Genomic DNA, 27611 nt, shown 5'->3' on the forward strand with positions numbered 1-27611 from the left:
GGCCCCCAGTAACTTCCCCCGATTGATTATTACATTGTTAGGTGTTCGTGGGCAGGGATCACATCTTGTGCCGTCTCCCCACTCCTCGAGAACCTCCAACGGCTGCCCATCCACCTCCACATCCAACAGAAACTCCTCGCCATCGGCTTTAAAGCCATCCATCAGCTCGCCCCCTCCTACCTCACCTCGCTGAGCTCCGACTCCAGCCCGGCCCGCACACTCCGCTCCTCCAGAGCCAGCTCACCCACTGGGCCCCCATCTCGTCTGTCTCACTGCCGACCCCTTTCCCACATCCTCTCCCTACCCTGGAGCTCCCTCCCCATGCAAATATGCCAGTCCACCACTCTCTCCACCTTCAAATAATAATGTTGGTAGTTGTTAAGCGCTTACTATGTGCAGAGCACTGTTCTAAGCGATGGGGGAGATACAGGGTAATCGGGTTGTCCCACGTGAGGCTCACAGTCTCAATCCTCATTTTACAGATGAGGCAACTGAGGCACAGAGAAGTGAAGTGACTTGCCCACAGTAACACAGCTGACGAGTGGCAGAGCCGGAATTCGAACCCATGACCTCTGACTCCCAAGCCCGTGCTCTTTCCACTGAGCCACACTGCTTCTCTTCAAAGCATTATTAAGGTTACACCTCCTCCAAGAGGCCTTCCCCGATGAAGCCCTCCTTTTCCCCGGCTCACTCTCCCTTCTGCGTCATCTATGCTCTTGGATCTGGACCTTTTGGACATTTAATATCTGCCCCACACCAACCCCACAGCACTTATTAGGGTATTTTTTTAAACGCTTACTATGAGCCAAGCACTGTTCTAAGTGCTGGGGTAGACAGAAGGTTATCGGGTTGTCCCATGTGGGGTCCACAGTTTTTAATCCCCATTTTACAGTTGCGATAGCCGAGGCATGGAGAAGTTAAGCGGCTTGCCCATGGTCACGGCGGAGCCGGGATTAGAACCCACATCTTCTGACTCCCAAGACCGTGCTCTTGCCGCTAAGCCACGCATTTACGTGCGTATCTTTAAATTCTATATTCTAAATTAATTACTCATTCATCCTGATGTCCGCCTCTCCCTCTAGACTGTAAGCTCATTATGGGCAGGGACCGTGTCTGCTAACTCTGTTGAACTGTCCTCTCCCAAGCGCTTAGTACAGTGATCTGCACATAGTAAGCGCTCAAAACACACCATTGATTGACAGACTCTGCCTCTAGTGTACTCTTGCCAACTCTCGGCACTCAAAGGGGGTGCATTAAATACCACTGATTGACTGGCGAAAATCAATAGATATTACTCCCTTACTAAGCTTCTGGGAGAGTCCAGCTGGTAGGAATGATCCTGCTGTCTAGCAGCCTACAGCCCATAGTGCGCAGAGCTCTGTAATAAGCACTTGGGAGAGGACAAGAGAAGTAGTTGACCCGATCCCTGCCCTCCAGAGCTTCCAGTCTGTGTGCAGAACACCTTATTGATTGCCTAGGAGAGCCCGGGAGAGTTAGAAAAACGATTCCTGCCCTTTAAGGAGATTTCTTTTCCCCCCTGGTATTTGTTAAGCCCTTATTAAGAGGCAGGCACTGTTGTAAGCGTCGGTATAGATACAAGGAAATCAAGTTGGACACAGTCCCCGTACCACATGGGGCTTACAGTCCTAGTCCCCATTTTCCAGATGAGGTAACTGAGGCTCAGAGATGTGAAGCTGACTGGCCCACGGTCACACAGCAGATAAGTGGTGGAGCGGGGATTAGAACTCAGGTCCTTCTACCTCCCAGGCCTGTGCTCTTTCCACTAGGCCACGCTGTTTCTGTGACTGTGTGCTATGTGCAGAACACCTTACTGAGCGCTTGGGAGGGTTCAAAAGAGTTTGAAGACACGATCCTGCCCTCAAGGAGCTTACTGTCTAATGGGAAGGACTGACAGAAGATAATTTACAGGTAGGAGAAGAGAAAGGAAAGTTGGGTGAGGACTTTCTTACAGAGTAGGGCACGGAAGTGGATATGTTTATTCAGAAGCAGAGTGGCCTAGAGGAAAGAGCACGGGCCTGGGAGTCACAGTACCCGGCTCTGCCAAATGATTGCTGCGTGACCTTGGACAAGTCACTTCACTTCTCTTTGTTTCAATTTCCTCAAGTGTAAAATTGGGATTAAATACCTGTTGCCCCTCCTCTCCCTCCTCCTTCTCAGACTACTCCTCCTATTAAATACTAACAAAAGCATATTGTCCCATTGTCCAATAGGCCCTTTTGATTCCGGGCCTGGGAGTCAGAGGATCTGCGTTCTAATCCCGTCTCTGCCACTTGTCTGTTCTGGGACCATGAACAAGTCACTTCCTTCTCTGAGGCTCGGTCTCTTCATCTGAAAAATGGGGAATAAATCCTTGCGACTGAGATAGGGAGTCCCACGTGGGACAGGTTGCTTCTACCTTCTCCGATGCTTAGTACAGTGCCTGATACATTGTAAGCGCTTCACGGGCCCCCAGTTGAAAAAGAGAAAACCGGTAAGATCACCAGGTCCCCAGCAATTTAGAGGCCGCGTTACCTTTACAGGCCCCTGCAGCTCCCAGGTGATAGATGGCGGCCAGCACCCTCCAGATAGCTTTCTGCTCGCTGGCCAGGATGCCCAGGGTCGCCATGGCTGCTTGCAGCTGGGTAAAGGCCGCTGCGGCTTTCTGCTTTTCTTCGGCCTGTGAGGAGACAAAAACGAAAGGGAACCTGAGATTCTTTAGAGAACTAACCGAGCGGAGAAAAGTCCTGACTTTTAACCAGCACCGAAGCAGGAGGTCTCACGGATTCACGCAGGAGGGATGCTATTGGCATTACTGCCTGCATTTTGTCTTTTTTATGGTATTTATTAAGCACTTGTCATATGCCAGGCACTGTTCTATGGGCTGGGGTAGATACAAGCTAATCAGGTTGGACGCAGTCCCTGCCCCCCATGGGGCTCACGGTCTTAATTCCCATTTTACAGATGAGGTAACTGAGGCCTAAAGAAGTGAAGTGGTTTGCTCATGGTCACAGAGCAGCAACAGGTGGAGCGGGGATTAGAACCCAGGTCCTTCTGCCTCCCACGCCTGGTCTCTATCCCCTAAGCCACGCTGCTTCTCTGAACTCTTACCTAAAGGTAGTAAGAACCATTGCAAAAACGTTGTTCCCATTCTCAAGAAACATCTTTCAGCCACATCTACTGAGGGCAGAGAATTGACGGATATCCATTTGTAATAATAATGTTGGTATCTGTTAGGCGCTTACTACGTGCAGAGCACTGTTCTAAGCACTGGGGTAGATAGAGGGTAATTAGGTTGTCCCATATGGGGTTCACAATCTTAATACCCATTTTACAGATGAGGTCACTGAGGCCCAGTGAAGTGACTTGCCCACAGTCACACAGCTGACAAGTGGCAGAGCCGGGATTCAAACCCATGACTTCTGACTCCCAAGCCCGGGCTCCTTCCACTGAGCCACGCTGATTTGTACAAGTCAAACAATCGGGGGACGGAGCAACACACCCCACAAATATTTCAATTAATAGCAGGAGCGTGTTCGGCTAATCAGTTATATTTCTAGGCAGCCTCACAAACACAAAGCCCCTAGCAACCCAGAAAATCACCTGGCAACAGCAGCGGCCAACAAAAGAGAACGTAGAAAAATCTTCTTTTGACCAAAGTGTTCTCGGTTATTTATGAGATTTTCAAACCCCAGAGAAAGGACAGAGAAAGGACAAGGTCTATGTATTTATTATTTCCTCTCATTCTTGATGGTGAGCATTCAATTTTAGATTGCCCCCAGGCCCTGGAATCAGCTCTGCTTTTTATTCAGCCCCTCTGGGCCCCGGGGAGAAAGACAATCCACTAGTCTGCGAGAAGCAGCATGGCCTAATGTATAGAGTCCGGGCCTGGGAGTCAGGAGGACCTGGGTTCTAATCCCGGCTCTGCCACCTGTCCGCTGGGTGACCTTGGATAAGTCACTTGACTTCTCTGTGCCTCAGTTACCTCATCTGTAAAATGGGGATTAAGACTGTGAGCCCCACGTGGGACAACCTGATCACCTTGTATCTTCCCTAGTGCTTAGAACAGTGCTTGGCACATAGTAAGTGCTTAACAAATACCATTATTATTACTATTGTTATTATTACTACAGGGACTGTGTCCAACCTGGTTATCTTGTATCTACCCAGCGCTTAGAAGAGTGCCTGGCACAAAGAAAGCGCTTAACAAATACCAAAAAAAATAGGGAAATCGAGGAAACTCTGCTTTTTCTGGCTTCTTATTTTAGAGCTACTGAGAATTCATATACATATTAATGTCTGTCTCCTCCTCTGGTCTGTAAGTTGGGTATGGGCAGGGAATATGTCTGCCGACTCGGTTGGATTGTAGTCCCCCAGACACTTAAACAGTGTCCGCACATAGTAAGCGCTCAATGAATACCGCGGATCGATTGAATAAACAGGTGGGAAATGAGCTTTGAAAATGGTTCGGTTTCTTTTTCTTCTTTTTTTTGGACTAACTAAATCTCCAAATCCCTTTGAACTTAAAAATGTCAGGCTGTTCCTCAATGAGAAGCAATGCTCTTTCTACTTTTCTTTTAAAGTCAAAAAATACGTCGCAAGAGACGGTGAATGTGTTTTACATTACAAGACTTTCAAGGTCGACCTCCTCCTCCTTCAGTAGATTTGTAAAAACTGTTCTGAATCGTTAGCTAAACCAAGAGGTTGCAAATTCATGTATTCTCCCCGGCCTTTACTACGGCATCGGCCTCCTGGCCAACCTCCCCGCCTCCTGTCTCTCCCCACTTCGGTCCGTATTTCACCCTGCCGACCGGATCGTTCTTCTAAAAATAGTTCTGCCCATGTCTCCCCACTCCTCCGGAACCTCCACTGATTGCCCATCCGACTCCTCATGGAACAGAAACTCCTCACCATCGGCTTTAAAGCACTCAATCACCTTGCCCCCTGCTACCTCACCTAGCTGATTTCTTACCACGGGCCAGCCCGCACACTTCACTCCTCTAATGCCAACCTACTCACTGTGCCCTGATATCATCCATCTCGCTGACGACCCCTTGCCCACGTCCTCCCTCTGGCCTAGGATGCCCTTCTCCTTCATATTCGACACACCACTGCTCTCCTCACCGCCGAAGCCTTATTAAGGTCACATCTTATCCGAGAGGCCTTCTCTCATTAAACCAGCTTTTCCCCCATTCCCTCTCCCTTCTGCATCACCTCCGCATTCGGATCCGTACCCTTTAAGACCCCAATCTCAGCCCCATTGCTCTCACATACATATCCATCATTCATTCATTTTTAACGTCTGTCTCCTCCTCTAGAGGGTAAGCTCCTCGTGGACAGGGAAACGTGTCGACCAACACTATCATACTGTGCTCTCCCGAGTGCTTAGTTCAGTATTCTACAAACATCATCCTCATGGAGATGGTAGTTGAAACCAAGGGAGTGAATGAGTTCTCCAAGAGGGTGGGTGTAGATGGAGACTAGAAGGGGACCCAGAACTGAGCCTTGGGGGGCTCCCTCAGTCAGGGGGTGGGAGGCAGAGGCGGAGCCCGCGAAGGAGACCGAGAAGGAGCGGCCAGAGAGGTAGGAGGAGAATCAGGAGAGGACAGTGTCGGTGACGCCGAGGTTGGATAATGCCTCCAGGAGAAAGGGGTGGTCCACGGTGTCAAAGGCAGCTGAGAGGTCGAGGACTATTAGGATGGAATGGAGGCTGGTGGATTTGGCGAGACGGTCACTGGTGACCTTGGAGAGGGAGGGTTGTGTGGAATGAGGGGGAGGGAAACCAGGTTTGAGGTGATTAAAAGAGAGAATTGGAAGAGAGGAACTTGAGACCGGCTGTGAGACGACTCGCTCAAGGAGTTTGGAGAAGCACGGTAGGAGGGAGATGGGGTGATAACTGGGAGGAGCTGTGGGGTCAAGGGAGGGTGTTGTTAGCAATCAATCAGTAGTATTTATTGAGCACTGACTTGGTGCAGAGCACTGCACTAAGCACTTGGGAGAGTTCAATATGAGCAGTGTCTTATCCCCATTTCAGAGGTGAGGAAATGGCGGCCCATGTGACCCTGTGCTGTTGATGAGTGTGGTGCCTAGATGACTTTTGTGTCAGCTTTTAGCTCTCCTTGTGTCAGCCTAGTACTCTTCCCAGTGCTCTGCACACAGTAAGCGCTCAATAAATATCACCGATTAGCCCTGTATCGTCAACCCGGACTTGCGGCTGTATACACGGCTTCCCTGGTGCATTATTCTGCACGCTCATCGGCCTCCCCTGGGTTCAGGTATTTCACTTACCACGATGATTTTGGGGAGGGGTTAAAACCTTTTCAAAAATAACCCTATGCGGCTCAAAGTAACTCCGGAGCCGATCCCTCCCCCTTGGCCCTCCACTGGAGGAGGTCTCGATTCCCTGTTTCAAACTCAACACGGTCACACGGTTGATTTCTAGGCTCTCATTCTCTTCTGTTTTTGCACCGCCTCCAGAGAGATTTCCTCAATTAACCCCATTCTCCAACCTCCCAGCACTGTCCTTAAAGATCCACCCAACTCTGCTAAGTGGCCCCCTGCCACGATGACAATTACTGGGGTGCGTGTGTGCGTGTTTGTGTGTGTGCGTATTGGCACAGCCCCAAATCACATTAGCTTATCACACTCACTGCTTGAGTGTTCGGCTGCGTTTCCAACTGTAAGACTCTGCACCATAAGCCCCTCGTTGTGGGCAGGCACTGTGTCTGCTTACTGATGTATTGTCCTCTCCCAAGGGCTTAGTACAGTGCTCTGGACACGGTAAGCGGTCAATAAATTCCACTGAATGAATAAATTACAGGGAGAACAAGACCACTCTAGTCTGTATTTTTTGGTTGGCTTGTTTGCGGGGGAGCCGGGTTTGATTTTGCATTTTTTACCTCTCCGAGAGAAAGGAAAAGAAAAGACTACCCAGACGCTGACTGAGGCAGTCGTGAGAGCCATGCAGAGCCCTTAGGGGAGTATAATGAAGCGGAGTTGAAAGACACATTCCCTGCTCTCAAGAAACTTCCAGTCTATCAATTCTGTTATGTTGTCCTCTCTCAAGTGCTTAGTGCAGCACGCTGCCCAGGCACTCCATAAATACCACTGATTGATTGATAGAGGCAGACACAGACATTAAAAGACAGATGTGGACGGAAGGGTGGTGGGGGTGAGGGTGGGGTGAATATGAAGAGCTTAAAAAGGCCGGATCCAAGTGACGGGGAGATGCAGAAGGGAGAGAGAGGAGGAGAAAAGGTTGCTTATTTGGGGAAGCGCCTTTTGATGGCAATGTGATTATAGTAAGGCTTAGAGGGCAGGGAGAGAGGTGGCTTTAAGATGAGTTTAACAGGGGAGAGAAAGACATCAAGATAAATGACAGGTAAGGGAAGCAACCGAGTAAATGGATATGAATGTGATCGATAAATGGCATTTATTAAGATTCCCACTCACTGCCCTCAGGAAACTTACCATCAAATGGGAGACAGACCAAAATGAATTACATATTGTGGGTTTAAACTGGAGTAATATGGGTAAAACAAGTCTATACTTCTCCCTGCTGTCTGGATCCTGTTTCTTAAATGTCTTTCTGCCCACAACCGTCCACTTCTTTAAAACTTCCTCTGTGTGGTCAGATTCCTCTCTCAGGGTCGCACTTGGAGAGTTTCCAGTACTCTACCAGGAGAGTAAAGCAGAGGCCTACCCATTCCAGTCCTAGCTTGGCCAGTGGCTAGCGAGTGGCAGGCCAGCGGCTACAAGTCAAAACTCACCCGTGCTGGGCAGCAGCAACAGGGGAGAGAGTAGAGGGCGGAGATTCGAGTTTTCTGCGCGGAAGGAGACACTTGTAAACCACTTCCCTGGGTGTACCTAGGAGGGTCTGGGTTCTGATCCCGGCTCGCCACTTGTCTATGTGACCTGGGGCAAATCACTTCACTGGGCCTCAATTCCTTCATCTGGAAAATGGGGATTAAGACTGTGAGCCCCGTGTGGAACGTGTACTGCATCTACCCTGATTAGCTTATATCTATCTCAGCATTTAGTCTAGTGCCTGGCACATAGTAAGCGCTTAAGAAATAGCATAAAAAAAGCAAGAGAGAGATCTGATGGACTGTCTTAAAGCCAGAGGCCTGGAGTTTCTGCTTGAGGCTGAAAGGAATGGCTCACCATTGGAGATTGGTTTTGGTTTTTTTTTTTAAGAAGTTAACAATTGTGAGGAGAATGACATTTGAGAAAAAGGATCTAGGCAGCAGAGGGATGTACAGACTTGTTTTACCCATATTCTCCCTTCTATACCGACTCTCTAGGCAGGAGCAGGTAGCAAAGCTGGGGATAGAGGCAATAAATCACCATAAATCTCCATTGACTGCCTAGAGCTTTTCTCTTTTTTCTCTGTCTCCCTCACTCTCTCTCCTCCCACCGCCATTTGACTTACGACAGCACCGTCTGAGAAGCCCAATATCATCAACTCAACACCTGCCTTTAGCACTTAGACTTATGCCCATCCATAGCACTTTCATAGATAGATATAAACATAGATGATAAATATTTAATCACTTACGCGGATTCATTCCGCTATTTCATCCGAATAATACTTACTCTGACACCTCATTCATTTCGTAGTGGCTTTAATCCCTGTCAGATCCTCATTCTTCCTCTTACCGATGCTGTTTGTTCAGAATTTTGCCCGTCTGTCTCCCCTATTCGAGCGTCAGCTCCTTGAAGGCCGGGAACGTGTGCCCTGCTTCTGGGGGACTCTTGCCAAGTGCTTAGTACAGTGCTTTGCACACAGTAGGTGCTCAATAAATAACGCTGATTGATTCCTTGATTAGTACCCCTGTCTGACTGCTTGGAAACACTAATAATAATATAGTATCTCTTAAGCGCTTACTATATACCAACCACAGCACTGAGCGCTGGGCTAGAAACAAGATAATCAGGTCGGGCACAGTCCCTGCCTCACAAGGCACTCACACTCCAGGCGGGAGAACAGGGATTGAATCCCCGTTTTACAGATGTGAAGTGACATAACCAAGGTCACACAACAGGCAAGTGGCAGAGCCAGAATTAGAACCCAGGTGCTTGGACCTCCCCCCGGCCTGGGCTCCGAATCATCTCTTCAGGCTGAGCAGACTGCTCCACTCACCCTCCCATCCCCAAGTCCCCCTTTGGCAGCTCTGCTACCCAGCAAAAATAATGATAATAATAATAATGGTACTTGCTAAGCGCTCACTATGTGCCAAGCACTGTTCTAAGTGCCGGAATAGAAAAAAATTAATCAGGTTGGACACAGTCCCTGTCCCACATTGGGCTCACACTCTTAACCCCTCTTTTTTACAGATGAGGTAAGCGAGGCCCAGAGAAGGGAAGTGACTTCCCCAAGGTCACACAGCAGACAAGTGGTGGAGCCGGGATTAGCACCCGTGACCTTCTGACTCCCAGGCCCGGGCTCTATCCATCAGACCACGCTGCTTCTCTATGGCCCTCCCCACCGGGGCCTCCCTCTCATCCTTCTGGCCTTGGTCAGGTTGACCTTCCCCGCTTGTTCAGCTTGGGCGGCGGTGCCTCTCAGTGCTTCGCACCCAAGACCAAATCACGTCCTTCTGGGAAGGCACCAGATAAAGCAAAGGATTCTGGAAAAGCTGCTACTGTTCAGGAATCTTCTAAGAAGGAGGGTGAGTCGGCAGCTAAAGACCTGGTCCAGGGCTCACAATCTCCCAGGAAAAGGAACGGCATGGCTTGGTGGAGAAAGCACCGAACTAGGAATCAGAAGGACCTGGGTACAAATCCCAGCTCCGCCGCTTCTTGGCTGTGTGGCCTTGGGCAACTCCCTTCACTTCTTTGGGGCTCGGTGACCTCATCTGTAAAGTGGGGAATAAGACTGCGAGCCCCACGTGAGTCATTTACTGGGTCCAACCTGATTTTCTTGTGTCTATCTCAGGGTTTAGTTCAGTGTCTGTCACATACTAAGCGGCTAAAGAGTAAAAGAAAAGGAGTCCCGAAGCCTAATTTAGACTGTGAGCCCCAGGCAGGAGAGGGACTATATTCAACCTGATTGATTTCTATCTATCTCAGTGCTTGACGCGTAGTAAGTGCTTAATCAGGACCATTAAAAAAAAAAAAAGCCAAGCAGGACTCCTTTCCAGCTAGAAAACTGAGTCCTGAAAGGACGATCATCAGGGAATTTGTCTGAAAACTCTGTTCTATTGTCCTTTCCCAAGTGCTTGGTACAGGGCTCTGCGCAGAGTAAGTTATCAGTAAATAACATTGATTGACTGAACATCGATCGATTGCCTTGGGAAAAAACCCTGGAAACACAACCACATGGAACAACCAACGGCTGGGAAGTGGGGTTCAAGAGAGGGAGGTGGCGCCGGGCGGTGAAGCAGCATGGCGTAGTGGATGGAGCACGGGCCTGGGAGTTAGAAAGTCACGGGTTCTAATCCTGCCTCTGCCACTTGTCTGCCGCGTGACCTGGGGCAAGTCACCTCACTTCTCTGGGCCTCGGTTCCCTCATCTGTAAAACGGGGATTGAGACTGGGGGGTCCGAGGGACAGGGACTACGTCCAACCGATTTGCTTGTATTCACCCCAGTGCTTACTACAGAGCCTGGCACATAGTAAGAAGCACTTAACAACTGCCACAGTTATTATTATTGTTATTATGTGCTTATGAATCACGTTTGGACGTGAATAAATGTCAGGCAAGAGGGAAGCGCTGGTGACGGGCTCCTCCTCCCCATCCTCCGCCGCCGTGGCCAACCCCTACCTTGGTCCAGAAGCCCATGCCGAAGGCGTTGCTCTCGGCCATCTGGTGCAGGAACAGCTCCGTCCTGGAAGCGGGGAGGGAAGGGGTCAGTGCCTTCGGAGACCTGGCCCAGCCCCAGCCCGACCCCAGCTCTCCTCGGTGGCTGCGGGTGTGAACTCCAGGTCAAACACCACCGGCAGAGGGGCCCAGAGCCATGAGGTCCTCCAGGGGTTGGATACCCAGGCTCCGGGGGGGTCAGACACCTGGGTTCTAAGCTATTCTTCCTCCTCTTTCCCACTACCCAGCACCTCATCCTTTCCGACCGCTCCTATTCCAACGCAGCCTGCACACTTCTCTCCCCAGTGTCAACCTTCTCACTGTACTTCATTTTTATCTATCTCGCCACTGACCTCTCACCCACATCCTGCTTGCAGCCTGGCACGCCTTCCCTCTTCATAACCCGCAGAAATTGACTCTCCCCGCCCCCGTCAAAGTCTTATCGAAGGCCCATCTTCTCCAAGAGGGCCTTCCCTAACTAAGCCCTCCTTTCCTCTTCTCCCACTCCCTCTGCGTCACCCTGACTTGCACCCTTTATTCATCCCTCCCTCGCCCAGCCCCACGTCTATATCTGTAATTTTATTTATTTCTCTCAATGCCTGTCTCCCCCTCTGGACTGTGAACTTGTTGTAGGCAGGGGATGTGTCTATTATATTGTCCTTTTCCAAGCACTTAGTACAGAGCTCTGCACAGAGTAAACACAACAAATACAAATGACTGCCTGAAATGACTCACGCAAAGTGCAATCTGCTTTTCTACCCTTTAAGGCTGTAAATTCCTCGAGGGCGGGAATGGGTATTTTTTTACCTCTTTTGTTCTCTCCCGACTTCTTACTACAGTGCTGGGCATATAGTAGAGGCTCATTAAATACAACTGACTGAACTGCACTGATTAAAACAACGGGCAGCCTCTTTGAAATGATGGCACAGTCATCGCCCTCCGCCTCGACGCCCTCCCTCGTTACCTTCTGACTTCCCAGGGAGGGAGGAAGGGGGCAGGGGCATCGACGGGCGGCAAACGTGACAATGTCGGTGACAAGGTCAACGGTGTTAACCGTGTGCGTGTGTGCTACTCTTCAAGCCAGAGTTCCTGCTCTGCTTCTGGATAAAGAAGGACGTGGCGATTGCCGAGACTGCGATTCCATTGCCCGTGTCAGACAATAGAGGTCATGGGTTCGAATCCCGGATCTGCCACTTGTCAGCTGTGTGACTGTGGGCAAGTCACTTCACTTCTCGGTGCCTCAGTTACCTCATCTGGAAAATGGGGATTACCTGAGAGCCTCACGTGGGACAACCTGATTACCCTGTATCTACCCCAGCGCTTAGAACAGTGTTGTGCACATAGTAAGCGCTTAACAAATACCGACATTATTATAGACCGGCCTCTGGTGCAGTCCAGGCCAGAGTCATGCTACGCTCAGGATGGGGAGGACGAAAGTGCAGGCCTTGCCACTCACATGGGACTCTCTGCAGGCCACCTGTTGGAGTCCCCTCTCTCTTTCTCTCTAATAATAATAATGATAATAATTACGGTACTTGTTAACCGTTTACTATGTGCCAAGCACTGTTCTAAGCTCTGGGGTAGATACAAGGTAATCTGGTTGTCCTAGGTGGGACTCAAAGTCTTCATCCCCATTTGACAGATGAGGGAAGTGAGACCCCTGAGAAGTGAAGTGATTTGCCCTAGGTCGCACCGGAGTTGGGATTAGAACCCATGACCTTGTGACTCCCAGGCCCGGGCGCTATTCACTACCCCAAATTAGCGTGGCTTAATGGAAAGAGCTCAGGCTTGGGAGTCAGAGGTCGTGGGTTCTAATCGTTTAGAGTGTGAGCCCGTCAAGGGGCAGGGATTGTCTCTATCTGTTGCTGAATTGTACATTCCAAGCGCTTAGTACAGTGCTCTGCACACAGTAAGTGCTCAATAAATACTATTGAATGAATGACTCCACCACTTGTCTGCTGTGTGACCTTGGGCAAGTAGCAACAGTTTCCCTCAACTGTAAATGGGGATTAATAATAAAAATGTTGGTATTTGTCAAGCACTTACTATGTGCAGAACACTGTTCTAAGCGCTGGGGGAGATACAGGGTCATCAGACTGTCCCACGTGAGGCTCAGAGTTAATCCACATTTTACAGATGAGGTAACTGAGGCCCAGAGAAGTGAAGTGAATTGCCCACAGTCACCCAGCTGACAAGTGGCAGAATTGGGATTCGAACCCATGACCTCTGACTCCCAAGACCGGGCTCTTTCCACTGAGCCCCACGTGGGACAACCTGATTACCTTGTATCTACCCCAGCGCTTAGAACAGTGCTTGGCACATATTAAGCGCTTAACAAATACCAACATTGCAGCGTGGCTCAGTGCAAAGACCCCGGTCTTGGGAGTCAGAGGTCAGGGGTTCTAATCCAGCCTCCGCCACTTGTCAGCTGTGTGACTTTGGGCAAGTAACTTCACTGCTCTGCGTCTCAGTTACCTCACCTGTAAAATGGGGATGAAGACTGTGAGCCTCACGTGGGACAACCTGATTACCCTGTATCTACCCCAGCGCTTAGAACAGTGCTCTGCACATAGTAAGCGCTTAACAAATACCAACATTATTATTATTATTAAGCGCTTAATAAATACCACCATTATTATTATTACCACACCGCTTCTCTCTCGCCCGCCCTTCGCCTCTCAATGGAAACACAGCGCCCTCTGCCGGCCTTCCTAAGGAAGCACAGCGCCCTCTGCCAGCGGCCCAATGGAAACGCAGCTCCATCTGCTGGCCATTCAGTGGAAACACAGTTCACAGTTATTCATTCACTCATTTGCATTTATAGAGCGCTGACTGTGTGCAGAGCACTGTACTAAGCGCTTGGGAGAGTACAATATAACAGTAAACAGGCACATTCTCTGCCCACAACGAGATTACAGTCGAGAGGATGAGAAGCAACGTAGGCAAGTGGATAGAGCCCGGGCTTGGGAGTCAGATGGAACAGGGTTCTAATCCCACTTTGTCTGCTGGGTGACCGAGGGCAAATCACTTCACTTCTCTGGGCCTCAGTTCCCTCATCTGTCAAATGGGGGATGAAGACTCTGAGGGTCATGTGGGGCAGGGATTGTGTCCAACCTGATTTGACTGACTCCACCCCAGCATTTAGAAGAATGCCTGGCACAAAGTAAGTGCTTAACAAATGGCACAATTACTATAATTACATATCTATAATAAATATAATAGACATATTATAATATATTAATCTATCATATACAATAAAATAATGTTACAATAAAATAGAATAAAAATTATTCCCTCTGCCAGGCGCCCAATGGAAACAAGGCGCCCTCTGCTGGCCATCTTCAGGAAGCACAGCTCCCTCTGCCATTCCACCCTTTCGAAACCCTCGCTCCCTTGCTGGCTACTTAATAATAATAATGGTATTTGTTAAGCGCTTACTATGTGCAGAGCACTGTTCTAAGGGCTGGGGTAGATACAGGGTAATCAGGTTGTCCCACGTGAGGCTCACAGTTAATCCCCATTTTACAGGTGAGGTCACTGAGGCCCAGAGAAATGAAGTGACTTGCCCACAGTCACACAGCTGACAAGTGGCAGAGCCGGGAGTCGAACCCATGACCCCTGACTCCGAAGCCCAGGCTCTTTCCACTGAGCCACGCTGCTTCCCCCTACTGACCACGGCTCCCTCGGCCAGTCGCCCAGAGAGAATTCCTCTCTGCCCTCCCTCCGGGGCTAGGCTGTGAGCCCGTCACTGGGCAGGGATTGTCTCTATCTGTTGCCGAATTGTACATTCCAAGCGCTTAGTACAGTGCTCTGCACATAATAATGATGTTGGTATTTGTTAAGCGCTTACTATGTGCAGAGCACTGTTCTAAGCGCTGGGGTAGATACAGGGTCATCAGGTTGTCCCAAGAGAGGCTCATAGTTAATGCCCATTTTCCAGATGAGGTAACTGAGGCACCGAGAAGTGAAGTGACCTGCCCACAGTCACACAGCTGACAAGTGGTAGAGCCGGCATTTGAACCCATGACCTCTGACTCCAAAGCCCGGGCTCTATAGTAAGCACTCAATAAATAGGATTGAATGAATGAATGACTCAGGAAGGCAGGCAGTCTCCGAGGGTTGAACGTTTGAGCCAGGCCAACCACTTGCTCAACCAAGCAATCAATCCATTATTGGCATTTACTGAGCACTCACTGTGTGCCGAGCACTGTACCAACAGCCTGGGAGTGTACAGTACAACAGAGTTGGTGAACCCGTTCTCTGCTCATAACGTGCTCACGGTCTAGGCAAGGATGATATTTTTTCCATCTCTGGCCATCCCAATTGGACACATCACTCCCTCTAGATCGTAAGCTCACTGTGGGCAGGCAACATGTTGACCAATAACGTCGACCTCTCCCAAATGCTTAGTACAGTGCTCTAAACACGGTAAGCGCTCAGTAAATACCACTGATTGATCCCGGTCTAAGGCAGGCAGGAGCCAAGCAGCCAGAAACCGTGGGCCGGGGTCCGGGAGAATGGGCCCGGCGAGGGGCCTCTGCATCTGGTCGTTCTGCACCCCTTCTCTCTTCCCCCATCACACTCTGGTCTACCCCCAAAAAGGGCCAACAGCGCAGGGAGGTGAGAGCGAGCCCCCGGCCCGGTCCACCTCCCCTAAAGCAGAGGCGGAGTTCTTGGGCCCGCCTCATCTACACAGCCCGGCCCGGCCCGTCCAGGCACCGTCACCTCACCTGAGGTCCAGGTCCAATCCGGCCAGCATCTGGGAGAACACCAGGAAGTTGCTTTCTCCTTCCGGCTGCTGGGCCACTCTCACGCTCTCCAGCAGCAGAGTCTTCAGAGAGAGAGAGAGGCAAAGACAGGGAAACAGAGACGGAGAGATGGACAGGGAGCGACAGGTAGAGGGAGATAAACAGAGAGACAGAGAGAAAGACAGAAAGGCAGACAGAGGGAAATAGGCATGACAGAGAGAAAGGCAGGGAGAGGCAGATAGAGAAACAGAGAAAGAGATGGAGAGACAGACAGAGGGAGATAGACATAGAGAGAGACAGATGGAAAGACAGAGGGAAATAGGCAGACAGATACAGAGACAGAGACAGAGGCAAAGATAGACACAGGGACAAGGGGAAAGACAGGCAGGGAGAGGCAGACAGAGAGACAGAAGGAGAGAAGCAGAGAGAGAAAAACACAGAGAGACAGAGATAGAGATAGAGAGATAGAGGTAGAAAGAGAGCCGGTGAGTGCTCAGCGCGGCCCCCCTGAAACTGGGACAGGGCATCAGGAGGTTCACAGGGCGGGGTTGAGTCTTCCAGGCCAGACCCCAGGGAAGGAATCCCTCCTTCCCCCTTCTGTCTCTTGGCTGGGGGCCCAGACCAAAGATATATATGGGGTGGGGGGAAGGGTGTGTGTGTGTGTGTGTGTGTGTGTTGGGGAGGGTGGGGGGGTCAGGAGACCCTCCCCTTGGAGAGAGCTGCTGGCCCACAGTGGGTGGGCAGCAGTGGGCTAATTGACTCTTGGCAGACAATCTGTCTCCCCTTCAAAGCCCATCTCCAAGAGGCCTTCCCTGATTAAACCCCTCCTTTCCTCTTCTCCCGCTCCCTTCTGCGACGCTCTGACTTGCTCCTCTTATTCATCCTCCCACTCGGCCCCACGGCACTTATGTCCCCATCCGTCATTTACGTATACATTTCTACTGATGTCCGTCTCCCCCTCTAGACTGTGAGCTCACTGTGGGCAGGGAATGTGTCTGTTCTGTTGTTCTATCGGCCTCTCCCAAGTGCTTAGTCCAGCGCTCCGCACACTGCAAGGGCCCAATAAACACGAAAGACGGACCGACGGTGGCCTTTCCCTTCCCCTGCCGCGGCCCGTGTCGGTCGCGGTGGCCGCTGGGGCCGCTTCCCCGGAAGGGGGGGACGGTCGGGTCACCTGGAGGTGGGCGGCGGCGACGCGGCCGGAAGCGCCGAAGTCCAGGGAGGCGATCATGGAGAAGCGGGTGGAACCGCCGGGGTGGCCGCCGGACACGGAGCCGAAGGCGCGAAGGACCGTAAACATGGCCCGGATCTTCTCCGCTGCGGAGCAGACGGCCGGGGGGGGAACACCCGGGCATCAGACCCTGCCGCCTGCCTGCCCCACCTGGGGCACCGGACCCCGCCCCTGCCCGCCCCACACTGGGACCCCTGTCTGGGCATAATAATTAAAAATAATAATAACGATGATGGTATTTGTTTAGCGCTTACTACGTGCCAAGCACTCTTCTAAACTCTGGGGGAGATACAAGGTCATCAGGTTGTCCCACGTGGGGCTCACAGTCTTAATCCCTATTTTCCACATGAGGTAACTGAGGCTCAGAGAAGTTCAGTGGCTTGCCCGAGGTCACACAGCAGACAAGTGGCAGAATCGGGATTAGAACCCACGACCTCTGACTCCCAAGCCCGGGATCTTTGCACTAAGTCACGCTGCTTCTCCGGGAAAGGATCGGGTCTCGTCACCCCAATGTTGAACAAATGCCCTCGATGGTATGATTATTGTTATTATTATTATTACTGTCTCCGCTTGGCGTTCCCAAACGCCTACTACAGTGCAATGTACCTGAGGGGAGCTCAGTAGGTAGCACAGCTACGACCGTCTCCCACCTCTGGTGTCTGGGGCCACAGCGGCGAGAGTCTGACCCCCCCGCTGCCTACACCCGCCCGAGCGGTGAGACGTCGACCGGCTGGCGTCGCGACCCCTCTAGACTGTCAGCTCCTCGTGGGCAGAGACTGGGTCTGTTTATTGTTCTGCAGTCCTCTCCCGAGCGCTTAGTCCAGTGCTCTGCACGCAGTAATAAGCGCTCAATAAATACCACTGAGTGACTAACCAATTGACATCATCTGTCCTTCCCACTAGAGGATTCGGGAACCGTTCCCCTCCCTTTCCCTTCGCCCTGGGCGCCCATGCCCACCCCCAAGCACACAGGCCAGGTGCCCGCACACACCCCCAAGCAGCGGCCGTGGGGCGGGCGCCCGTACCTGAGAGACGTCCGTCCACGGAGCCGGCGAAGCCGACCAGGTGCTCCAGGGCCTGCTGGCAGGTGGCCGTCTTGCCGGAGCCGCTGCGGCCCAGAGGGACGATGGCTTGGTCCCGGCGCTGGCCCAGCATGGCCCAGTAAGCCCCCTGGGCCAGGGAGCAGACGTGGGGCGGCGGGAGCCCGGCCCGACGCCCTCGCGGCACCTGTGGGCGCGACCCCCCCCTCCGGTCAGGGCAGCTGGCCCCCCGCCCTCCTGGGAGGGGGGCTCAGTGGTATTTATTGAGCGCTTACGACGTGCAGAGCACTGTACTAAACGCTTGGAAGCAAACAATAGAGAAGCAGCATGGCTTAGTGGAAAGAGCAGGGGCTTGGAAGTAAAAGGAAATGGGTTCTAATCTTGGCTCCACCACTTGTCTGCTGTGTGACCTTGGTTCACTTCTCTGTGCTTCAGTTACCTCATCTGTAAAAATGGGGATTAAAACTGTGAGCCCCACATGGGACAACCTGATTACTCTGTATCGACTCCAACGCTTATAACAGTGCTTTGGACATAGTAATCGCTTAACAAATACCATAATAATTATTAATATCATTATTACTATTAACAATTCAACGGAGTTGGAGACGAGTTCCCTGCCCGCAACCTCGTCTTTGGTTTTGTCTTTGGTTTGGTTTGTCTTTGGTAGAAGCAGCGTGGTTCAGTGGAAAGAGCACGGGCTTTGGAGTCAGAGATCACGGGTTTGAATCCCGGCTCTGCCACTTGTCAGCTGTGTGACTTCGGGCAAGTCACTTAACTTCTCTGGGCCTCAGTTACCTCATCTGCAAAATGGGGATTAAGACTGTGAGCCCCATGTGGGACAACCTGATTCCCTTGTGTCTACCCCCAGCGCTTAGAACAGTGCTCTGCACATAGTAAGCACTTAACAAATACCAACATTATTATTTTGGAATGTCTCACAGCTGGCATTCGGGACAGCAAGGCTGAAGGGGACGGCATAAAGAGGAGATCTGAGGAGGGGAACGGCAAGCTCTTCCCCGAGGCTGGAAACTTCTTGTGGGCAGGGATCAGGTCTACTAATTCCACTAATTCAGAAGCAGCATGGCTTAGTGGAAAGAACATGGGCTTGGGAGTCAGAGGACGTGGGTTCTAATTCCAGCTCCCTCACTTGTCAGCTGTGTGACTTGGGGCAAATCACTTTACATCTCTGTGCCTCAGTGACCTCAACTGTAAAATGGGGATTAAGACTGTGAACCCCACGTGGGACAGCCTGATTACCTTATTATCTACCCCAGCTCTTAGAACAGTGCTTGTCACATAGTAAGCGCTTAACAAATATCATTATTATTATTGGATTGTCTCTCCCAGACGCGGTTCGACGTGTGTCTGTGGCTCCCCAAAGGTGGGGTCATCCCCGGGAATCTGAGAATCCTTCAGGGGCCGCCCAGGGGCCTGGTCTCTCTCCCAGCACCTCTCTCCAAGAACCCAATGCCCGAGGTGCCCCCACCCGTTGGCCACACTCTCCCGGCAGCCTCCCACCTTCATGGCGTCGGGGTCTCCGGCCCCCCCGGGCTGCAGGGCGATCAGGTCGGGGCCCGCGAAGGTGTGGGTGAGCCGGGCCCCGTAGCGGTGCCTCAGCGTGTTCAAGACGCTCGACTCGTTGAGGCTGGTCAGGGCGGCCAGATTGTCGGCCAGGTCGTACTCAGCCGGGTTGGCCTGTGGGGACAGAGAGTCGTGGGCCCCTCGCTGGGCCTCGGGGTCCTACTCAGGGAAACGGGGAGGATCCAGTGGGAAAATCTGTTCTCCTTTCATCCTCCTCCACCCCCTTCTCTCCATGGCTCTGCTGGGGGTCTCTGGGTTCGGTCTGCCCCGGCTAGAGCATAAGCCCCTTGGGGGCAGGGAGCATGCCTCGGTCTCCCGTCGTGCTCTCCACAGCGCTTAGTGCAGCGTGACGCCCCCAGTGGGTGCCCAGTGGTAGCCCTGGCCGATCTGGGATCCGGGAAGAACGCGGACTTCTGTCCACCCACCCTTCGGGGCCCGAGAAGCCCAACGTCAACCCGCCCTTGGGGAATGCAAGGCCTTTTCTGATGGTCTCAATGGATCAATTGAGCACTTCCTGTGTGGAGAGCACTGCACTAAGTGCTTGGGAGAGGACAATATTACAAAGATGGTAAACACATTCCCTGCCCACAACAAGCTTACAGTCTAGACTGGACTGGGGGTGAGGGGGGTGGGGGGGATGAGGGAGGATAAGGGAGGAGGGAGGAGGATGGAGGAGAATGAGGGACGATGAGAAAGGATGAGGGAGGATGGGGAGGATGAGGGAAAATGAGAAAGGATGGGGGAAGATGGGGAGAATGAGGGAGGACAGAGGAGGATAGATGAGGATGAGGGAGGATTGGGGAGGATGGGGGTGGATTGGGAAGGGGAGGGAAGCGGGTTGGAAAGCGAACAGGACTGCAAGTTCCTTGCGGGCAGGTAACGCGTCTGCTAACTCTGTTGTGCTGTCCTCTCCCGAGTGCTTCCTACAGTGCTCTGCACACAGTAAACGTGCCATAAATACCTTTGATTGGCTGACTCGGGGGCTCCTTTGTTCTCTGCGGCCAAATGACCTGTCCACCCCGGCTTCCCCAAAGCAGCCCGGGGCTGCCGGTCGCTCCCCCTCACCCGCTGGACGTTCTCCTCATCCACCTCGGTGATGCTGTCATCCGCTTCCAGGCGCAGCCTCACCCTTCCGGCCGCCAGCTCCGGGGTCCCCACGTCCGGCTTCGTCACTGTCGCTGGGGAGGCGGGGGAGGGGGAGAGTAATAATGTTGGTATTTGTTGGTATTTGTTAAGCGCTTACTATGTGCCGAGCACTGTTCTAAGCGCTGGGGTAGACACAGGGCATTCAGGTTGTCCCACGTGGGGCTGACAGTCTTAATCCCCATTTTACAGATGAGGCAACTGAGGCACCGAGAAGTGAAGTGACTTGCCCAAAGTCACACAGCTGACAAGTGGCCGAGCCGGGCTTCGAACCCATGACCTCTGACTCCAAAGCCCGGGCTCTTTCCACTGAGCCACGCTGCTTCTCTAGTGGGACTAGAGTGGGACTAGTGCTTCTCTAGTGGGAGAGTGGGACTGGGGGTCAGGAGACCTGGGTTCTCACCCCAGCTCTGCCCTGAGCCTGCTGGGGAAGCCCCTTAACCTTTCTGGGCCTCAACTGCCTCATCTGACAAATGGGGATGAGATCCCTGATGCCCCATCCTCTTGCTGCCGCCCGCTCCCACTCAATCAATGGCATTTATTGAGCGCTTACAGTGTGCAGGGCACTGCAGGAAGTGCTTTTTTGGTCTTATGCCGTCAAGTCATCTCCGACCCATAGCGACACCACAGACATCTCTCCCAGAACCCCCCGCTCTCCATCTGCAATCGTTCTGGTAGTGGATCCGGAGAGTTTTCTTGGTAAAGATCCAGAAGTGGTTTGCCATCACCTCCTTCTGCGCAGTAAACCCGAGTCTCCGCCCTCGACTCTCTCCGTGCCGCTGCTGCCCGGCACGGGGGAGTTTTGACTTGTAGCAGACGGCCTGCCACTCGCTAGCCACCGGCCAAGCTAGGAACGGAACGGACAGGCCTCTGCTTGACTCTCCCTCCCGAGGCCGCAACTGGTAGAGGACTGGAAACTCTCCAGGTGCGACCCTGAGAGGGGATGAAGTGGTTGGGAGAGGCAAATACAACAGTTGATAGAAATAATCCCTGCCCACAACGAGCTTAGAGTCTAGAGAATAAGCTTATAGTCTAGACCATTGCTGGAGACTGGGGAAACATCTGCCAACTCTGTCGTATGTCCTCACAAGTTCTTAGTACAGTGCTCTGCATATGGTAAGCGCTCAATAAATAACATTGATTGGCAATTTGGCTCTGCCTGTCTCCCCATTTGTTTGTAAACTCCTCGAGAGCAGGGGCAGCATCTTAGGCTTCTGGTGCGCTCTCCCCGGGGGCTGGTACAGTAATCAACCCATCGTGAGTGCTCCATAAATACTAGTGATGGATCAACGGGGCCAAGCCGGACCAGATAGTTACCCAGAACGAATCCATCTTTCTGCACCAGCCAGACTTTCTCGGTTTCATACCATCTGTCTTCCGACTCCTGGGGATAAAAATGAAGAAGGACATCATTTGTGGGGGAAGAGAAAGGAGCGGGAATCCAGGCGAACACTCTACACGGCAAGCTCATTGTGGGCAGAGAATGTGTCTGCTTTATGGCTATATTAGGCTCTCCCAAGCACTTAGGACAATGCTCTGCACACGGTAAGCCCTCGATAAATAGGATCGATTGATTGACCGATTGATTGCCCGGCCTCCGAGCTTCCCCTCGACTCTCCCCCCCATCCCGCCCAAGGGTGGACACATCACCTGGTCCGAGTCATCATCTCGTCCCTGTTCCCCGTCTTCTTGCTCCAGCACTGTGGCTGGCTCTCCTCCACTCTCCTTGTCGGTTTGAGGCTCCGGGCCTCCTGCCGCTGTGGTCTGGGGTTCGTTTCCGTCTGCCTCTTTGCTCTGAGCTTCCCCGCCGGTACTCATGCCGTGGCTGGGCTCTTCCCAACCTGGCCTTCTGGTTTGTCCTCGGCTCTCTGATTCCAAGTCCTTTTGCGATCCGTTCCTCCAGCCAAATTCAGTCTCCTTTTCTATCTTGGCCTGAGATCCAGCCTCCCCTCCGGTCTCGGACCGGGGTCCAGCCTCCACTCCAGTCTTGGCCTGGGGTCCAGCCTCTCCTCCGGTCTTGGCCCGGGATCCAGTCTCCCCTCCGCTCTTGGCTTGGGGTCCAGTCTCCCCTCCAGCCTTGGCTGAGGGCTCATCCATTTTTCCCACTTTAGCACAGGATTGCCCCCACTTTCTCACTTGCACCTGGGACTTGCTTCCCTTCTCTGCTCCCTTTTGGGGCTCTGCCCCCTTCTCTGCTCTAATCTGAGCCTCATCCCTCATCCCCGCTGACCGTAAGGGCCGGTCCCCAGGTTCTGACTCCTTTCGGGGTTCTTCCCCCTTGGCCACAGCTGGGTGGGGTTGGCCCTCTCTGCCTGTGGACTCCTGACCCTGGCTCACCTCAGGGTCACGCCCTTTCATCCCCTGGCTTTGGCCCTGGTTCCCTTCCCACCGACGGTCCTGGGGCCCACTCCCCGGTGTCCCTCCGGCCTTGGTTTCTGCCCGCTTCCCTCCTGAGGTTTGAAAGTTCCCACCCTTATTCAGAAGCGTACTTCCTCTGCCCGGGTCCACAGCCCCCGGGGCTTCTTCTGGTCTGACTGAGCCCTGACCCCCACGCTGGAGGCCCGAGTTGCTCCCCAGACCACCGTCCCCCTTCTCCTCGGTCTTGTCCGGAGCCGGAGGCTCATGGGCCTGGGGACTGCCCGGTCCGGCTTTCCGGTCCGGGCCGGAGGGCTCCGCCTCTGCCCCCGACCGGGCTTTCCCCGCCCCCTGGACACTGGACCCTCCCAGACACTTCCCCGGGCCTCTGCTGATGGCGACGGGTCTCCTCGGAGGGGGTTTCTCCTCACTGACGCTGGTCACGGCCGACCGGCCGGCCCCGGTCTGCTGGTCCTTTCTGCCCGGCGGGATGCTGTCCTCCTCTTTCGGAACCAGCTCCTCGGTTGGGCCGGCCGCCGGACTGCCGTCGGGGGGTGTCCTCCTGACTGAGTTGTTCTTCCGCTCGGGTTCCCGGTCCTTCTGTCCCGGCACCTGGAGGAGGAACCAGACCCGCTCTGATTTGTCTCCGCGGCCGCCACCTCAGAGAGGCGGGGGGACCCCGCAGGGGTCAGTCCCTCTGGGGAGATCTGGGTGCAGCCATGCAAGCCGTGGGAATAAAAATAATAATAATAATGATAGTATCTGTGCCTCATTTCCCTTGTCGGTAAAATGGGGATTAAGACTGTGAGTTCCATGTGGGGCAGGGACTGTGTCCAAACTGATTAACTTGTATCTTCCCAAGTGCTTAGAACAGTGTCTGGCACACAGTAAGCACTTAACAAATACCGTTAAAAAAAAAAAAACCTCAAGAGGAAGAGTCAGGTGGTCCCTCAGAGGGTTCCTTACAGCAGCCAAAGGACAGGCAGAGAGGAGCCGGAGCAAAAGGATCAATAGCAAAAATATCCCTCTAGACTGCACTCTTGTTATAGGCAATGAACGTGGCTGCTAATTCTGCTGCATCCTCCTCTCCCAAGCGCTCAGCACAGTGCTCTGCACACAGTGCTCAGTCAATACCACAGACGGATGGATTGGTCCCCACAACAACCACGAGGCTTAATATCTGTCTCCCCCTGTAGACAGGAAACTCTTTGTGGGCAGGGCTTGTGACCACTGATTCTTTTGGATCGTCCTTTCCCAAGCGCTCGGTACCGTGTTCGGCACCCAAGAAGCAGCAGCGTGGCTCAGTGGAAAGAGCATGGGCTGGGGAGTCAGAGATCATGGGTTCAAATCCCGGCTCCACCGCTTTTCAGCTGTGTGACTTTGGGCAAGTCACTTCACTTCTCTATGTCTCAGTTACCTTAATCTGTAAAATGGGCATTAAGACTGCGAGCCCCATGTGGGACAACCTGATCACCTTGTATCCTCCCCAGTGATTAGAACAGAGCTTTGTATATAGTAAGAGCTTAACGAATGCCATCATCATTATTATTATTATTCTTGAGAACCGTTCCATCAATCAGTGGTATTTATTGAGTGCTTACTGTGTGCAGGACACTGTACTAAGTGCTTGGGAGAGGATGATATAATAATATTAATAATGATGGTTTTTGTTTAGCGCTAAGTGCCATTCACTGTTCTAAGTGCTGGGGTAGATACAAGGAAATCAGGTAGGACACAGTCCCTGTCCCTCATGGTACACGCAGTCTGAATTCCCATTTTACAGATGAGGTCACTGAGGCACAGAGAAGCCAGGTGACTTGCGCATTCCCTGCCAGCAACGAAATTACAGTCTAAGAAGAGAAGCAGCATGGCCAAGTGGCAAGAGCACATGCTTGGGAGTCAGAGGACCTGTCTTTTAATCCCGGCTCTGCCATTTGTCTGCTGTGTGACTTTGGGCAAGTCACTTCACTTCTCTAGGCCTCAGTTACCTCATCTGGAAAATGGGGATTAAGACTGAGCCCCATGTGGGACAACCTGATTACCTTGTATCTACCCCAGAGCTTAGAATGGTGCTTGGCACAGAGTAAGCGCTTAACAAATACCAATTATTATTATTATTATTATTAATAAAGCCCATCAGTTGACAGACTGAATGAGGACAGACTGCAGACTGAGGAATGAGGATGGGAGTGTTATTGAGGATCTGTTGTTTGTCTCCCCTTCTAGACTGTGAGCCTGTTATTGGGTAGGGATTGTCTCCGTTGCTGAACTGTACTTTCCAAGCACTTAGTACAGCGCTCTGCACATGGTAAGCGCTCAATAAATACGATTGAATGAATGAGCAGGCCTGCAGCAAACCACTACCCCCCCCTCCCTTCCTGCATCCCTCCCCAACCCGCGTCTCATCCGACAGCTGGTAAGGGAAGATCCCCCCACCCCGACCCCGGCATCCCACCCAACAGCTGGTGAGGGGTGAGCAGAGACCGGTGTCCTCGAGCAGCTGTCGCCCAGAACGGGGCGGGCAACAAATCCAGCCAGGGGGCCCCCGGCCTCCTCCGCCCCAGACCAGCCGGTCACCCGCAGGCTCCAAGCTCTCGGCCGACACGTCCCTCGACTCACCTCTTGCGTCTCCTGAGCGGTGACCGCCGCTGCCGCTTTCTTTTTCCGCTTCAGGTCCTTGGCCTCCTTCTCCGTCTCCCGGACCAGCTGCCTGATGAAGCCCCCCGGAATGACGGAGAAGAGTGGGGGCGGGGAGGTGGGCGGGGGGGTCTTGTCCTCTTCCCGGATCTGCTCCGCGTACACACAGGAGAAAGGCGAGATCTCAGGGGGTGTCCTGTTTGGACCCGGGCATCGGGGGGGAGGCCCTGGGTGTCGCTGAATGAGGTGCCCGCCCTCACCCCGCAGCAGGCGAGAAGGGTTAGTGGACATACATGAACAGACCCATGTATGAAGGCCAAGCAGAGAGGGTGAGGGGAAACACCCAGCACACAGGGAAGTGTTAGATCAGGGGGCACGGCTAAGTGTCGGGGTTGGGGGTGAGGAGAAGCATCGGCTCCTGAGAAGAGTGTTAGCATCCCGTAGTCCCGGGGGGCTGGTGGAGGGAAGGATCTGGGGACCTGCTGTTATCTCTTCATCGCGGCTAGAGCCCGGGCCTGCGTGTCAGAAGGACCTTGGATCTAATCCTGGCTCCCCCACTTGTCTGCTGTGTGTCCTTGGACAAGTCCCTTCACTTCTCTGGGCCTCAGTTACCTCCTCTAGACTGTAAATTCTCTGTGGGCAGGGAATGTGTCTGTTTACTGTTATATTGTCCTCTCCAAAGCACTTGGTACGGTGCGCTGCACACGGGAAGAGCTCAATAAATATGATCGCCTGACTGACTCATCTGTTAAATGGGGATTAAGACTGTGAGCCCATGAAGCAGCATGGCCTAGTGGATAGAGTATGGGCCTGGAAGTCAGAAGGAGATGGGTTCTAATCCTGACTCCACCACCTGTCCGCTGTGTGACCTCGAGTGAGTCGCTTAACTTCTCTGTAAAACGGAGATTGAGACTGGGAGCCCTATGTGGAACAGAGAGTGTGTCTGACCTGATTATCTTGTATTTACCCCAGTGCTCAGTACAGCGCCTGGCACATAGTAAGCGCTTAACAAATACCATAATTATTATTATTATTAGGTGGGACATACTCTCCCAAGGGCTTAGTACAATGTCTTGCACACAGTAAGCACTCAATAAATATGACTGATGAATGAACGTGGACTGCATCCAAACTGATTACCTCATATCTACCCCAGTTCTTAATACAGTGCTTGTCACATAGTAAGCGGTTAACAAACACAATTTAAAAAAAAATTTAACAAACAAAAGAATCACTCTGCCAGGTAGGCTGTTGCCTATACGCTTTTTGCCCACGTCCCTGAAATGCCCTGCCTAAATCACTCTTTTTGGTCTCAGTGGCTTCCCTCGGGGATAAGCGTTCCCTAAGGCCAGATGTGTTTTGGGAGGGATCCCTGAGGGCCGGGATGACTGCAACACAATTAGATAGCTTTTTTTTCTTTTCTGGGAGAAGTAGGGGGAAGGGAAGAGGGAAAGAAGTGAGAAGGAGGGAAGAGAAGGTGAGGGAGAAGGCGGGGGGTGGGGGGAGAAGGAAGTGAGGAAAGAGAAGATGGAGAAGGGAAAAGAGAAATGGAGGAGGAGGAGGAGGGAGGGAGAGAAAGGGAGCAGAGAAGTCAGAGATGGCGGGCGGGCGGGTGGACAAGAGGGCCTGGAGAATTGAAGGCCTTTCCTTGATGTCCAGCTGAAACATGCCTGCTAAGCCACCTCTCTGTCCTCTCTCATCCCCGGGAGGGGGTTGGGACGAGGCAGAGCGGGGCTCGACACGTGCCCCAGCTCCCCACCCGGGAGAGAGGCGGGGCAGACGGCGGGGTGGACGGACAGACGGATGGAGGTAACCCCGAGTACTTCCCTTTTGCTCCCACAGGGCGAGGCGTGATGAAATGGCCATGCTGATGCGGTGATGGAGTCGGAGCGGTACAGTGGTCCCGCGGAAGACACACGGAAGGATGGTTTATGAGGATGAGGAAAACATCGGACGGAAACCACAACTGGACCCACATGTAGAGGACACGGGGGGCAGGGTGTCGAAGAGGGGAGAGGAGGAGGAGAAAAAAGAAGACAGTTAGTTTGCCTCCACTTGACTGTAGGTTCCTTGAGG

General features: G+C 52.6%; 1 protein-coding gene across 1 annotated transcript in view; it reads right to left on the reverse strand.

Moving 5' to 3' along the window:
- MYO18B (myosin XVIIIB) overlaps positions 1-27611 on the reverse strand; it is a 133705-nt gene that overhangs the window by 93861 nt on the left and 12233 nt on the right. The window contains exons 3-13 of the mRNA XM_029049138.1: positions 27363-27501; positions 25518-25685; positions 22194-23510; positions 21861-21927; positions 20466-20578; positions 19338-19514; positions 17802-18003; positions 16720-16862; positions 15528-15628; positions 10762-10825; positions 2533-2677 (exon numbers count right to left, since the gene is read on the reverse strand). Coding sequence (XP_028904971.1) covers positions 2533-2677; positions 10762-10825; positions 15528-15628; positions 16720-16862; positions 17802-18003; positions 19338-19514; positions 20466-20578; positions 21861-21927; positions 22194-23510; positions 25518-25685; positions 27363-27401 — 2536 coding nt within the window. The 5' untranslated portion in view covers positions 27402-27501. The remainder of the gene's footprint in view (positions 1-2532; positions 2678-10761; positions 10826-15527; positions 15629-16719; positions 16863-17801; positions 18004-19337; positions 19515-20465; positions 20579-21860; positions 21928-22193; positions 23511-25517; positions 25686-27362; positions 27502-27611) is intronic.

The sequence above is a fragment of the Ornithorhynchus anatinus genome, chromosome 21 (genome assembly GCF_004115215.2).
Source record: "Ornithorhynchus anatinus isolate Pmale09 chromosome 21, mOrnAna1.pri.v4, whole genome shotgun sequence".
In the NCBI taxonomy this organism is placed as follows: Eukaryota; Metazoa; Chordata; class Mammalia; order Monotremata; family Ornithorhynchidae; genus Ornithorhynchus; species Ornithorhynchus anatinus.